General features: G+C 37.9%; 1 protein-coding gene across 5 annotated transcripts in view; it reads right to left on the bottom strand.

Annotated features, from left to right (window-relative positions):
* Positions 1–16,073, bottom strand: part of VPS13A (vacuolar protein sorting 13 homolog A) — a 291,281-nt gene that overhangs the window by 56,575 nt on the left and 218,633 nt on the right. For 4 of the 5 annotated variants that reach the window (XR_012904696.2, XR_012904698.2, XM_006122479.5 and 1 more), the window contains 8 exons: positions 13,622–13,767; positions 13,448–13,529; positions 11,764–11,877; positions 11,325–11,400; positions 11,042–11,205; positions 10,760–10,805; positions 10,322–10,445; positions 7,496–7,610 (listed from right to left, as the gene is read on the bottom strand). Coding sequence is in view for 3 of the 5 variants with exons in the window: in XM_006122479.5 (XP_006122541.3) it covers positions 7,496–7,610; positions 10,322–10,445; positions 10,760–10,805; positions 11,042–11,205; positions 11,325–11,400; positions 11,764–11,877; positions 13,448–13,529; positions 13,622–13,767 (867 nt within the window). In the remaining 2 variants the exon portion in view is untranslated. Of the gene's footprint in view, positions 1–4,628; positions 5,222–7,495; positions 7,611–10,321; positions 10,446–10,759; positions 10,806–11,041; positions 11,206–11,324; positions 11,401–11,763; positions 11,878–13,447; positions 13,530–13,621; positions 13,768–16,073 lie in introns of those variants that run through there. The other variant, XM_014573326.4, reaches the window with a different exon arrangement.

Raw genomic sequence — 16,073 nt, 5'->3', positions numbered from 1 at the left:
TTGAAGAGGTTTTGAAAGCGTAAAAAGTTGACAGCAGTGGTAGGTGGAGGATGCATGACAGCTTTGTCAGGCGAGAAAGATGCATTAGTATTAGGAGACTATCCAGAGTTGGGTCACTGTTGTGGGCATCCTCTGTGTCCTGGTGGTGCTGAGGAGACAGTGCCTGTGGTGAAAGAGAGTGTTGTATCATGGTGCGTATGCTGGTGTTTGTGATGGGACTGCTGTGGATTCCAATAGCACGATTTTGGTAAGAAGGGCACTGAGGTGGCATCCGTGGGTTTCCATACCAGGGTGGCATGTTTCTCTGTCTGGTGTATGCTGGACAAGCTCTGGCAGAATAAATGGAGTGATCCATAGGGGGAGAATTCTGCAGAGAGAAAACTACGTCCACATCAACATCATCCTCCTCACTTGAGAATCGTTCTGGTGAAAGCGTTTGGTGCTGTGCCAGCGTGCCCGGAGAGCGGTTGATATCAGGGAAAGGTAAGATGAACATAGAGGAAATGAGTAAGTCTCTGTGCTGCGTGTACTGAAGTGCAGGTGTTGACAGTTTCATGGTTGGCTGTATTCAAGAGACTTGTGGTGCTGGATATAATCTCAGCATTAAGCAAACTGGTGATCTTGTCGGTGCTGTCCCGGCATTGGTGACCACTGCAGGAGTAGCGATCGGCATCAGAGGTGCTTATGGTGCCATTGTGGCATCCCGTATGTCTGGTGCTGCTGTTGTATGTGAAACAGGCAACTCAAAGCATGGGTTTTTTGTACACTCTGTCTTGTGTGGCACCAGCAATGCTCAGTGTGTCACAGGTACTGAGGCACAGAGCTTCAGCTGTTCTCTGCAACTGAAGCTGGTGAATGCTGTTGGGTTTTGTAGGAGCTATGAAGCTGGCTTTTTCACAGGCTTTTTATCTTCATGCGCCTGAGAGGTCTCAGAATCTTGTCCTGGGTTAGAAACAGGGTGTAATGATTTTTCTAGTAATATAAGTTTGAGTCACAGGTCTCTGTCATGATGGGCTCTTGATTTCAATTTTGTGCAATGGGAGCACTTTTGAGAGACGCATGCTTCCCCCAAGGCAGGGGATACATTGTGAGTTTTCCTTTGACACTGGAATGGGGGCGTTGTATGAAGAGCAGCATTTAAATTAGGCCTGGGCAAGACGTGGCTCGCCAAACGGTCCAGGGATGCTGCAGGGAGCCCCAGGCAGGCTCCCAGCTTGCCTCATGCCACCCTCAAACCACTCAAACACGGCTTGGGGGTGGTTTTTCTTTTAAAAACAGTGAGTCTGGAGGAGAGGTGGGAAAGCTTTAGAAGCTGCTCCCACCCCCAGCACAATCCCATTGGCTGGTTTCTGACCAGAAACTGGCCAATGGGAACTGCCTGTTTCAATAATAGGCAGCCACAAAGCACAAGGGACTCCAGAGCACATGCCTGCAGCTTCCGTGGGGATGATGCAGGCAGGGAGGCTGATTCACGAACAGCTGCTGGATGGTAAGTCTCCTGACCAGAGCTTGCCTCTGGCAGGACAGTCCCTCCCTTTCTCAATCCTCTGGCCCCTACTCCACATACTCAAATCCTCTGCCCTGCTCCTGTACCCATATTCCCTCCCAGATCCGGCACTCCAATCCCCTGCCGCAGATCACAGTCCACTTCTGCCCTAGTTCACAACCTAAATCCCTGCACCCCCTCCCGTACCCTAATTCCCTGCCCCAGGTCACAATCCACCACCCCCTTTGCACCCGAATCCACTGCCCCAGGTCACAACTATGTCGTTCACCCAAACTCCCTCCCTTACTCCAAGCACTCTTCTGCACCCAATCTGCACCCCAGATTCGGCACCACCTCTATTAATATCATGAAAAAGTGCAGCCCTCAACCACCTTCCAAATGTTTGGAGTGGCCCCCTCACAAATTATTGCCTGCCCCTGGTTTAAATCCTGGTGAACCAGGCATAATGCTAAAACTAACTACTATCTAAATGGGGGGGGGGGGGGGGGGGGGGGGGGGGGGGGGGGGGGGGGGGGGGGGGGGGGGGGGGGGGGGGGGGGGGGGGGGGGGGGGGGGGGGGGGGGGGGGGGGGGGAGGGGAGAAATGGAGGGGGAAACGGTGGAAAAGTTTTTTTTAAAACACGGAAGAAAGAACTATTAAGTAGCTGACTCAGAGAAAGATGAAACAGATTACTTATCTAACTATATGGAGCTAGGTCAGGAACACTGCTCCACCTCAGGCTGGAGATTGTAGAGAAGGAATTGGGGGGGGAGAGAGGAAGGGGAGGGAATTGCGCGTGTGCAATGCCAGCACACTTGGAGCACGTAGCTCAGGATCTATGCATGCATGGTCCCACGGACACTGCTCTGAAGACTCCGATCCATGACGCGTGCGTGCACTGACACCTGATGTGAAGCACCACATGGGGACATCTCTCAAAGAAGAAACCAGAGGCCTAATTCCTCACCTCAGCAGAGGAAGAGAAAAGCTAAAAGTTCAAATCAAGTCATTATTGCAAGAAAATGAATAAAAAATAAACTTATAAAACAGAATGCTCATGAGAAATTGAACTGCCAACTTGTTCTGCAGTTCTGGAGGCATAAAATCTGGTAGCTCAAGGGCAGCGCTTAGTCTTGGATACTTCAGCAACAACAAAAGATCACTTCTGAATTCCACAGGCAAAGATATTTTAGTGATGAAAGAGAAGCTGTGCAACCGAGTAAATAGTTACGAAATAGTGAGAAAGTTTATTAACTGCACAGCAAGTATTAGTTCATGTTTATGCAGTCTGATAATAACGGTCTAAAATAAGTATTATTAGTACCAAGTTCAAATTCTTTATAGAACGGATACTCTGTATAACACCATTAGAAATCCGTGATGGCATCAGTTTAATAGACTTTCCTGAGCAGTAGTGGGAAGCAGTTGGAGGGACCTGCTCCATTGCTCAACCAGCATTAATACTGTGTCAGTCCATGCTCTTTCCAGAGTGATCTCATTGATCTTATGACACCTTTTCCTCAGTGCACTCACTGAGGAGTGGCTCCTTCCATTTATTAAGCCACATGCTGCTTTCTCAGAACCAAATAGCAAACTCAGATCCAATGCAGGCCTCGATATAAAGACAGGCCACAAGGCCTCTGAGTACGTGATGCTTTAAAAAAGGTTCCTAGCCACCTCAGTCCATTCTGTAAACTATCTACAAATTCAACACCACTCTTTGAATCTAAAGCAAAAATACAAGGAGCTGTACTAAAAAAGCCAAATTATACATGCTAAAAATGCAGGAAAATGGGTAATGTCAGAAACTTAATTTAAAAGTTACATTTTGCTTGCAATAAATCTAATAAACCACAATTGGAACATTAAATACTGCACGTTGACCTCTTTAGAAGGATAAACTGGAAACTATTTCCCCTTTTAAGCATTATGTGATTTTTTTTTCAGGTTAAAAAACATGTATGCTTTTTCCCTTTATTTTCTTCCAATACAGTATACTAATTAAATTTATGTCTGATATACTCCTATATTCTTCCTGCAGTATCTCAAAATAATAAAATACAATATTTTGTCTAAACCATTTATGTGGGATTTCCCTTGAGTCCAATACTGTAGAAAAACCAATAGTGCAAGGTACATAGTGATCTTCTGCCTTTGAAAAAAGTTTTCAAATCAAATTTCCTCACCCTATTATCTTGAATTTTAACGCTAAACCCTCTGCCCAGTGCCCAAGAGTACAAACTGGGTGTAAGCTTTTAAAGCATGTGAAATAGCAACAGCATGAAAACTAGCATAAGCAGTCTGAACTGTAGGGTAACAAACTGTAATGAAACAACAGAATGCACGGAAGGAGGCTGATTCTTTTGATAAATATGTTAAAGTTTTAGTTGGCATTAAAGAGTGAAGGGGTTTTTTGGGGACTATTCTTCCGCTGATATTTGAGTAAACAGTTGGTTTGTACAACACATACTGTTAGACAAATATGTACTCTAATGATCTTTACAATGCCCTCTCTTGCCTCATAATACCTCAATTTAGGTATAGACTATTAAACGGATTAGAGAAAAATATGAAAGCCTACCAGTAAGTAAGAAATGTAAATCAAACACTTACTTTTCAAAGACACAAAGAACATTTACACTAACAACTGAAAGTTTACAATCCAATACTGTGCTGTTTAAGCCTTTGGTTATTTTGCGTTCTGCTTTTTCCACCTAATTTAATAAAGAATTGTATGTTTTATACGTGTTGTTATACAGAATAATGTACAAGACTAAAATATGTATTTGCATATTCCCAAAAGTCTCTTACACGATTTTTGGAGTAAATGACAATATAAATGCATTCTAAAAAATGCTTCACATTATATGAAGAACTTCTAAGGTGACAAAGAATTTTAAGAGGATCCATATTTCACTGAAACATTCAAGATGTGTAAACTAAAATGAATATTAAAAGAACCAGTTATCTTGTAAATGAAATGATGGATGAAAAATAAATAATTAAATAATTTAAAATACGTTTTAAAACTCACCTTTCTAGGCCAAATATTGTAATATTCCATAATATACTTTTACATAATCTAATTCTGGGAAATATGAGTGGTGATGATGGAACAGAACAGATGAATCAAAATTTTAGATAAACTTTAAACAAGTTTATTGTTATTAAAAGAAATTCAGACAAAATAGTTTTGAAATATCAAATAAACAGGATGCAAAATATTCAACAGCATTTTTAATATCAATAAGCACAGTACAGCTCAAAATGATTACACTGAATGTATGTATATTATAAAGGTATCTTATATAACAAATGATTTAAAATTAAAAAAATATTAAACAAAACACTGATGAAAATGGAAAAAACAGATAATTTATAGAAATTTACCTTCAAATATTATTAAATTACAGTATAACACTAGAGCAGGGCTGTCGAATACTGTTTGTTCAATTTAGTACATAAATATATTCTTAATTTATCTGTCTAACTTCTATCATGTATTTTGTTTGCCTATATTTTTGTACAACTTTTAAGAGACAAACATTAAAAACAAAGTTACTTTCAGCAACATGGCAGCAAAACTGTTAATAGTGTAAATTAAGATGTTCACTTAATGTGACAAAAACTCATGCATTTCTTATGGTGCATATTTTTCTAATTTTCATTATCATCATCATCATCATCACCACTACTATTCAGAGTCTTAGTCCATTCCCTGTAGGCCTGTCTTTTCTGCAAGCATGATAAGGGAAGAAAAAAAGCAGAAGTGTTAGTTTAAACTGGCAAGTTAGTTTTTAAAAAGCAGACAAATTCTGAAATTGCTTCTGAATTCAGGATGCAATAGAAGTGTTCCAATCCTCTGTTAACGGAAATAGATCAGTCTATAATAAACTGTAAATGAATTCCCAAAGATTTATTAGATCCTAATCCTGAAACTTACTGTACACAGGCAGAATACTGAAAGTGCACAAAGACCCGATTTCAGTAGGGGTCTGCCTCCATATATCTTACTGCAAGATCGAAGGTTTACTGTATAAATCTCATTCCATAAAAAGAACATTCTTAAGGTGATTATTCCTTTTCTTTAAAGATAAAAGTACTTGAATGTGATTTGGGAACCGGAATATTCTCCAAGGTGTATGATGATAATTTAAACACACTCCTCATTTCACCTTATTGTTTAATAAAAGAATGAACAACTAGAGGGAACAAAATCTTCCATTTTCCTATTCCCCCCCCCCCATATGAAAAATCGTGATGGGATTGTTCTACATAAAAAGTAGAATTACACAAACTGAATCAATCTATCGTCCAGTGCCTTTTGGTTCCTCTCAAAGCTACTTATTTGCTCACAAATGTTATCTAATGCAAATAAGTGCAAAATCAAGGAGGAAAATAAACAATACAAAATAATTAGATAATTTGTATTCAAGGAATTGGATTTATTGTCTTGTTGGCATTTTGCTTCCTTAGCATAGCATGAAAGATCAAGGGGAAATACATCAAGAACCTTACTGGCTTATGAGAAAGAGAAAGTACAGTGACAAAGTCTTTTTGTGTTATCAGTAGCAGTTTTAATTGTTTGCTAGTGCTGTTTGTTAGTAGGTGTTTTGCAAGATAATAGCACAAGAAATATAATCTGCATCATGAGAGAAAAAAGCAAGTTTGTAGCCCTTAGTGCTATAGGATCTGTAAATACTGTTGAAGAGAAACTCTGTAGTGAGGTATAATATGAATTCAATTTACCAATTTCATTTTTAGAATATTTTGGTTCAGAAAAGCACCTTTTAAGTAAGAGGCAGTAGAGAAGATATTTCTGTGACATCTAGAATACTTAGAATTAGACAGATTCTACTTTCATATAAATGATGTACAGTACAGCATCACAAAATATGTTCTAAAATAAACAAAATCCCTACCAGATAGCTAAACTTGTTTAAAAGCATTTGTTAAGTAACTTCCCATCCATCCTATAGAAAGCCATCTACTCTTTCTGAAATTTATCTCTGGATCTCAGGAACACAAGCACAGAGATAGGATACTAAAGGCAAATCTCTAGCATTAAGGCTTTCATATATATTAGACCATCCTATCTGCCCTCTCCAATTGGAACTGAACTAGCAGCTATTGACAGTCATTTCCTAGGTGTGGATATTTTTAAAATTCAGTTTCTATGGCAATAAAAGATAGCTTGATGTTAGGAATTTTCCACCTTATTTATGGACATACTGTATATCATTTAAAAAAGTCCTTGAACTATGTTAGAATTATATATTAGCTTTCAAAGAAAGATGGTTAAAATTAAAATAGGAAGCATATCAATTATTAAAATATTACATATAAATTATAAAAGTCTATATTTTTGGATATCAATATTTCTATACTTAAAATTACTGATAAACTTTTAATTAATGCTGTGTGATATAAATATACTTACTGTATCTCAAATACAAAGTTCTGCAAAAACATTACTTGTACATTTTCAATTAAAAACAGAATGGTTGTAAAAGTGTTTAATCAATTAAAATTCAGGTAAAATTTCCAATGTGATATAACTGTACGTGAATGCACAATATAAAAAAGCTACTAAAAGAAAACCTATCCTTACTGCAGCTACTGTAATAAAACTAAAAAGCCACATGCATGCATGTACACACACACACACACACACACACACACACACACACACACACACACACACACACACACACACACACACCTCTTATTTAAGCCAAACTGATGGCATGTGCATAATTAAGGATGTTTCAATATAATTATGCTGTAAGTTCCCTGTCAAAGATCAGGTATTGGCTATCCTTTTTATAAAATCTTGCCAGACTGGCCATAAAACCCTATGCAATGAAGATACAAATTAGATTATGTGTTACTAAATATAAAACATGTACTAGCAGGAGATTGAGAGTAAAAATTCTGGAAAAAACTGATTTAGGTTTTTTTCACTCTCCCAATGCAAGTTTGTATTAAATTATGTTTCAGTTTCTTCACCTGTAACATCTGACTTCCAGTCCCATCCCTTAACCTGTAAGGTCTAATAACTCCATCCTCACAAAAGAAACGAGGTGGGCGCAGACTCATCACATCTTCAGATGAATCTGTAGCTCTGAAAACAAAGCAACAAATACAAAATATGTTCAATATTTAACCCAGATATTGGTGTACTTTTAAAATACCATGTTTTCCAAAAGCTCCTAAAGTAAGCCTATGTAAATGTTTAAATTGCTGGTAAAATGACATATTTGATCTCTCTGTATTTTAATTGCAATTTTCAGTTTGTTGAGACACATGTAGCTAAAGTAACTGGACAACTGTAATCTTCACTGACTGGTCAGGATACCTTTATTATTTATGCTATACATATATATTACACATACTATGGCTTTGGTGGCAGAGACTTATGTTTAAATATTGCATATAATTTTATGGGTATATTCGTATTACTGATTTATGGATCACAATGTTGAACAAGTAGGTATTTATTTCCAGCAGGCGCCCATGCAATGTGATTATATGGTAAATGAATGTGCAAAATTCCTCTAACTGAAATTTCCACGTAAAAGTACCCTGTGATGATAATGTTTTTCTTTCAGCTTTGTTCCATATTCTTTTTTTCTTCACAAAGGAGCTTAAAAAGGGTAAGAGGCAGTGGAGATAGTGATGGTGTGAGGGAGAAAGAATGGTCCAGATCCTGGAAAGCAGCAACGGCAGTACGCAAATATGGTCACAGCATGAAATTTCACTTATCGGTCCTATGGGAGTTCTGCAATTTTACTATGGCTCCAAATCAACAATTGCAAATTTTCCCCAGGACTAACTTATAATTTAAGAGGACTAGAGAAGGAATGGTGGCTCAAACTTATTAGCTGGACTGGGATGCAGTAACTTCTAACCTGTCTGCTCCCTCAGGACACTGAATGGCATGTAAACATTTGTGCCCAAGCAATTTTTGAAAATTTGATCCATATGTGCAAATGTATATTACTATGAGATTGCTTTATTGTTTGTTCTTTTATTCCCTTAGTTTTGTGCACTGAACTTCGTAAGATGAATACTAAATTCATATTTTTAAAAATTATGTACTTGATATATTCATATATTTAATCTTTATAAATCACACACATGGAATGTTTCAGACACTTCAGTTCTTTTAGGAAGCTTTCCTCTTTCTAAAATATTTTTTAAGACCATTAACAGAACAATTTTAGGAAGCTGCAAGTTTTTCTTTTCTACTGGATGAAACCTCAGTTTCTAGGACTTTATGATGAGTGATATTAGAATTTTAAAATGTAAACAACTTTTATTAGTGCCAGAATAATTATTGTTTGTCTGCCTATCGGGACAGTGTAATTTTAAGGAGAAGATGGTAATACTTCCATGGCAGGTTCATTTTTAAAATAGGAATCTGGTTTAAATAAGTCCTAGGAAGATGGAATAGTGACAAGAGAAATATTTAAAGTGTATAATAGGTCAATTTATCAAATGACTTTGCATGCACACTTCATTTAATATACATGGTGAGTACACTACAGGAAATGGTGTATTTTATTAAAAACAGTTAATTTTAAAGTTAGGGATATGCAACCACAGATTCAACTGCATTAGGTAAGTTACATTTGGGAACCAAGCTACTTAAAATATAAATATCTAATGTATTTACTTAAATATTTACATGTTTTAAATGTTTTCTCCTACTTATTTGTACACTGAATGTACACAGATTCACTTTTTATAAGGCTTGAGGATCACGGAGTATGGATTTCACAATATTCAATACATAGCTGTGTGCAGCTGAAGTGCTGCAACTCTCTCACTTTAAACAGGAATGGAGAAGAAACTTGACAATGCCAGACAGTTTTGGAATTCCCTTTTATGGCTGATGGATTTTGCATACATTAACCTTGTGATCAATCTGCAAAGTCCATGTTTTCTTTTGAGCATTTAGAATCAGGCTGAGAGATGGGTTTGTAGAAATTTTGATTACAAGGCTTTAGGTAGTAGGGATGCTAAATTTCGTTTATCAGCTAATGGAATAGTCGATAGAATTTCCATCCACTACTCAATTAGTTGATAAGGGGGAAAACTGCGAGCCATAGAGGGATTAGCACCCGGCCTCGGGAGTTAACCTCACTGCAGTTCTGCCTTTCAAATGCAGTAAGAGCCAACTGACTCTTACTACATTTGAAAGGCAGAAGTACAGCCGGGGACCGGGCATGAGCCAGGAATCAACTGTCCCGGCTTGTGTCCAATCCCAGACTCTGCACTTCTGCTTTTAAAGCAGAGGCACAGCATCTGGGACCAGGTGCAAGCTGGGAATCAGTTGATTCCTGGTTTGCGCCCTGTCTCCCACTGTGCCTCTGCCTTCCCTACCTCCCTGTGGAGCCAGTGCTGGGGGGAACTGTCTTTTAAGCCAGCTTTCTCCCGCATCAGCTCCTTCTCTCCTCCTTCCCATTGCTGCCTTTGATGCTGGGTGGGAGAAGCAACTAGTTATGTAGTCGACTACTCAACTAGTTGCTTACGTTGCTATTAGGTAGTTATTTTAACAGTTCAAGTAGGCGAGTAATTTTATAAAATTACACTTGTGATTTGACACTGTGGCTTCAGTTATCGTAAAGCATCTGGAAAGAGGTTTGTTATAAATATTAATCACAAACTTAATATGAGCTACTTATCTGAAGCATTTGTGCTATTGGAGAAAATGATCAGTTGAAAGCTTTTGAAAGAATGCCAAAGCACAATGACAGAATATATTCATTTTTAGTATCAGGGCTAGTTTTTTCATGCTAGGTGCTATTCTGTCTTTATTTGATATTATACCTTTTAATACCCTGAAACGTGCTGCTTGCCATGTCTATGATTCCTCCAGTAGGCCTTGCTACTGCTCCCACTAATCCTTTCCCGACCCCTTTGAAGAAACCAGCTGCTCCTTCTTTCTGGGCTCCTAGAAAATAATTAAAAGAAAAATATCTTTGTAGTAATACTTAGAGGCCTTTCTTTCTAAATACTTGAAAACTTTAAACAATCACTGTCACATTTTTCTACTTTCACCGATTGATAAAAAGTACAATTTAATTTACCTTAATTATAATTACACAATGTTGTTACTACATAGGATCCAAAAATCAGTGAAGCCAGAATGAAGTACACAACATTAAGATACGCTGCATACCAGATCTGAGTTTTGTAACTAAGCTAAACAAATATTACAATCAAGAACACAAAGCACTGCTAACATAGAGGAAGAACTATACTCACCTCTTATTGGTTTTGTCACTATTCCTGTTATGCCACTAACAAAACCCTAAAGGGAGAAACAGACAAATCTCATTCGTATGTTTTCAGAACAAAAACAGTAATCATAATTTAATACGATTCATAACATGGGATCTGGTGGAGGTATCTCCTTCATAATTTCCATATATTTTCAGTTTACAATTACAACCCTACTTTGTCGATAAGTTTCTAACAGCTAGATCAAAATAAAATCTACATAGATAAACTGGACAAAATGCCTTATTCTCTCTCAGTATTTCTTACAGACACTAAGCCTTTCCCTCCACGAGTGATGCCCTCTCTGATGCCAGTAGGTTGTTTATTCATGGCTTCCCTTCTCTTCTGCTGGTAGTCTTCATCCATAGTTATTGCTGCTACTCCTTTAGCCATAGCACTAGTGATTCTTGATGCAGCACCAGCTAATCCACCTGTGGAAAAGTTAAAGATGATGTAAAAGTGACACAAACGACTTAATGTGTTTACATTACACATGATTACATGATCTCTATTTATCAAAAGAGAAAAGTGTAAATATATTACAGCTTACCTACAGCTCCCCCTAATAGTGCTTTAAGACCTAGAGCCATTCCCTCTACAAATTCTTCTGGCCCCTGGATGGCTCCCTAAAGATGGGTGGGGGGAAAAGGTTGATAGAAAAAGGAAATAATCTTATTTGAAAACAGTAATTTATCTGAATGTGATATTCTTTATATAAAAAGCATACTTTAACAAAATACAGCCACTGGATTCTTCTAATTATTATGGGCTTGATATTCTTTAAAGTAAATTAGCGTAAAGAATAGTTTCTTGCAGAAGTATGAAAAAGGCTGTTCCCATCTTCATTCACACAAATTTATGCTGATAATTAGTATCACATCAGGATTTGGCAGAAGTGAATGCATCTCCTAGAAATCACAATTTCATACCCCATCTAAGTAGCTTAGAAACTGTATTGTGTTTCATAAGCCTCTAAATAGCAAGTTTACCTGGTAAGGTTCATAGAAGAATGCTTCTACTCCTTCTGACAAGTCTCGTATGAATCCAAATGGATTGCCCAAAACATCAAGGCCAAGAATAAGAACATACATTTGTTTAATGGCCTAAAATGAAAATAAGTTTGTATTAAAAACATTAAAAAAGTATACGGTTTCCATGAAAATGTTACCATAGCAGATAAGGAACATTTTTCATTCAATACTAGATGACTGGTTTCTAGCTGGAATGTGGTAATATATGGTAATATTCAAAATTACAGACAAAAATTATGCTAAGATGAAGCTAAAGGTTGAGAGTACACAGTGGTGATTCTGGGTAAAAAAAATATTTCAGATATGTTAAAATTATCCCCCAAAGAAGCAGAACTCACATAATTCAGGAGTACGATTAAACTTTAAAAAAATATCCAAACATAAAAAAAATTGGAAACACAACATTTTTGCAGCTAAACAACCTTAACTCTGCCTTTAGTGACACCATGAAGTAGCTTCACAATTATGACTAATGCATGTTAGTGTCTGTAATCCCAGTTTAAATGAAAGACATATTTGCACATTTCTTTTTCCTACCTGTATCACTACAAGGCAGAGTTAAAGATTGTTTGGGTGCCTTGGCAGGAAACTTGAGTAAAGGTTGTTTCTCCTTTGTCAGGAAAGTCACCACTGCATCACTCTGATATGTAATTGGATGAAAAATTGAGGGCAAGATGCCCAAAAGAATTCAAAACTTTCCCTTGGGAATAGGGAAAGTCAGAAAGGATGTCAGATTTCTTGCCATGTCCCTTAGTTTCAGTTAAGCACCATGGTGCTTTTCTTTTTAGAGGTGGCCAAATTGGGGTGAATTTTTTTATTTGCTTCTAAGGAATGCTTGATTAGTGAGGATGAATCATCTTGGTGAGATTCCTGAGCTGAACAGCACTGAACCATTCTTCTGTCAGTCTCTGGAGCATCTCATCTTAGAAATGCAGAGAATTTAACATCACCACTGCACCGGGGAGAAGTCACAATTCTGAAGTTATTGAATCACAATTTAGAAGTTACTGAATTTAAAATAAAACACTAAGAGCCTGACATTACTTTTGTTTTATTTCACACTATTCAATTAAGGGTGCTAGCTTTGTTTCACTGCACTCTTTACTCACCCTTATGCTCTACAGTTGGTTCAACTACCCTTACTCGTGTCATAGAATCATAGAGGTTATGGTTGGAAGAGACCTCAGGAGATCATCTAGTCCAACTCTCTGTTCAAAGCAGGACCAGCCCCCAACTAGAGTAGTACTTTTCCAATAAACTGGATTATTGTGTATAAATAAATGTCACAGAATCTACTTCACAAAGATCAGTATCAGTTTCCCAGTATAGGCTGTTTATCAGCTTGGGTTGCTCAGCACTTACTAGAAAAATGGAACTGTAGACTAAAAATACGGCATTATAGGTCAGAGCAACTGTAGCACCTGGAACTAACTTTAAATTGTTTGTCATTAAATTTGACTTTATTTAAAACTGGTATCCTATCAAGAAGAGGTGGTATTCCAGCCTTATTTTAAGAACAGCTTTCTAAAAATACTAGATATAATCTAGGTTACTAGCCACATATTTTTGTTTGCTTCTTTAACAAGCGTGCATATAATATACAGAAACCAGAAAAGAATACAGTACATAAATGTATACTAACCTGTTTGGAATAATGTTTAATAACTGCTGATTGCAGCTGTTGTGTAGTACAGAAGTGATAGCTGAGTTCAAAGAAAGCCAATCTAAAAGAAATCCACATTTGGGGTAGAACAAAATTAATTTTCCTGTGTTCAAAGTGCTAGTTTAATGTTATAAGTCTATATATTCAACATACTTGAAGACAACATCTTGTACATCTGTGAGTGTGGCACCAATACTTTTCAGTAAAAGATTCACGGACTGAACTGGAATCAATTCATGCTGTCTTTCTTCTTTGTTGCTATCTTCTCCACCCGTGCTTAGTGATAAACTTAAATGTAACTGCAGGAATAAGAATGAGAATGTGGAACATCACATTTAATTGGTTACAATTGGAATGACATTTTAATAAAACGTTATTAGCTGTCATTAGCTTACACTATATCCCTAATCTTGCGTAAATCCTAGTTAAAAACTTTTTAAATAATATCACACAGCAAATACCACAGGACTAAAAAGCAGAATTTTTCTGGAAGAGCAGAATCTGCTCCCTCACTAAATCATTTGAACTCTGAAGCAAATATTTTTTTAAAAGAGAAGAGGAATTCATCAACAGCATTTGATAAAGGGACTGACAGACTCCTACTCAATAAATAAATGAGTGAAATTCAAAAAAATGTATTCACATCTAGTGTAAATCAATATTCTGGCAAGCAGCACATTAAAGGGTAAGAATGAAGATAAAGAAAATGACTAATACAACTTGTAGAATAGCAGCAGCAAACTGAGGATTATATCAGAGTAAAACAGTGAATGCATGTACAGACTTTATTCAATCATGGAAAAAAAATCCCCAACACATTAACAAAGCATTTTTGACTGATTAAATCCAGTTTACAAGTAAACTGCATGCTTATAGCAGCCTGTCCTGCACTCAAAAAAGATATTAAAACAAAATTGCTCCAAGCACTCTGCATCTCAGGACTGTACTAGTGATGTAAAGGACTAGTCGCTCCCCTCCCTCTAAAATGCCTCTGCATTTCAAAGCAGAAGCGCAGCATGGAGCCTGGAGTCAGCAGGGGATTCATAGCATGGGGTGAGCAGGGGACCCATTTCAAAGCGGAAGTGCCCAGGTGGAGCCCAGAGTCAGCGGGACTTCCCAGTGGCCTTGGCTTCATGCGATATTCAAACTTTTAAATGCACTGGGGCTCTTGTACATTTCAAAGGCAGAACGCGGAAGTGCTTATGACTAGTCGAAGAAAATTCCATCGACTAGTCGACTAGCAAATTAATGACTACTTAGTATCCCTAGACCGTACCCATCTATGCATAAGAAAAACTGACTTCCTGACATTCTGATTCTCTGAAGGATTCTCATTTGGTTTAATACACCTTGTAGTAAGATGACAGCCTGAAACAAAAGTCCATGTAGCACAGGCCTGGTTTGAAGCATAGCTAACAATGGACAAAACTTGTCTAATATAAAACAAAGCTAAGCTGTGAGCAAGAGGTAGGCCCCCAACTCACAGAACTTGGCACAAACAGGGAGGAGAGTGCAAAACACTAATTGGAAATAGGCCCATAAGTTGAAAGCACATTCCAAAAGGATGGTACACCAAGTCATTAAAAAAGACCTTGGTACCCACATTCCCCACAGATACCGACCCAGATTGAAGAAAAGGTCTAAAATGACAGAATGATGGACAGAGATGTTCTACTCAAATCATGAGGTGCAAGGTGATGGGTGGTATGTCAGTAGCGTTACAGGGTGGTAACCTGATGTCAGAGGATATCAAACTGACACATCAGGAGTGATGTGTAACTTGTTTGTACCTGTATAAAAAGTGGTGTCTTGGAGGGGAGTATTTGTCTGACCTGGAGGCAGTGCTACCTCTCACTGACAGAGTCAGTCGACTGTTATGGGTACATATGCGTAGTGGTTCAGTAGAGAGGTCTGCTGACAACTATTACCATACTTTATTTAGCAAGAAGCCTGGTGGGAAACCTTCAATCCTTATCTGATTTGTGGTCTTTGGAGGCTCTCTCAGAGTCTGTGTTGACTACTTGCTCAAAAATCACACATTCTTTGAGGCCTCAGGATATGGGGATGGGCAAGCAAAAGGCACCAAGTCTGCCTCTAATTGCAAGGAAGTGGCAATCACTGAAGGGGGCAGACAGGCTGACCACGCTTAGATATACAGATAGTCCCGACTTACGAACGAGTTACGTACCAAACACTTGGTCATAACTCAATCTGTTCATAAGTCGGATCCCATTAATTTAAATGTGACCGCGCTGTTCGTAAGCACGGATCGCGTTCGTAACTCAGGGACGCACTTAATGGGAGGCTGGTCGTAAGGACAAATGGTTTTAAATCAATGCGTGTACTTAAAAAACCCTTATGGAAATAGGGCATCATCCCCTTTGGTCTCTGGTGCTCATGAATCCAAGATTCTAGGGATTGGGAGTACTGAGATATTTCCTTGAAGTCAATTCAGTAGGCTGATTTATGAAGATATTTCTTCCCTTTCCCCAAAAAGATTCTCTTTAGTGTTTGGTATTCCCTGGAGATTCCTCTGAACCTCCAAGTGGGAGCTGGATGCAGAGGACATTACGTTTGCCATCATATTACATACCTTAACAAATGT

The sequence above is a fragment of the Pelodiscus sinensis genome, chromosome 6 (assembly GCF_052426305.1).
Source record: "Pelodiscus sinensis isolate ZL-2025 chromosome 6, ASM5242630v1, whole genome shotgun sequence".
Taxonomy (NCBI): domain Eukaryota; kingdom Metazoa; phylum Chordata; order Testudines; family Trionychidae; genus Pelodiscus; species Pelodiscus sinensis.
This window is presented reverse-complemented; position numbering and strand designations above follow the sequence as displayed.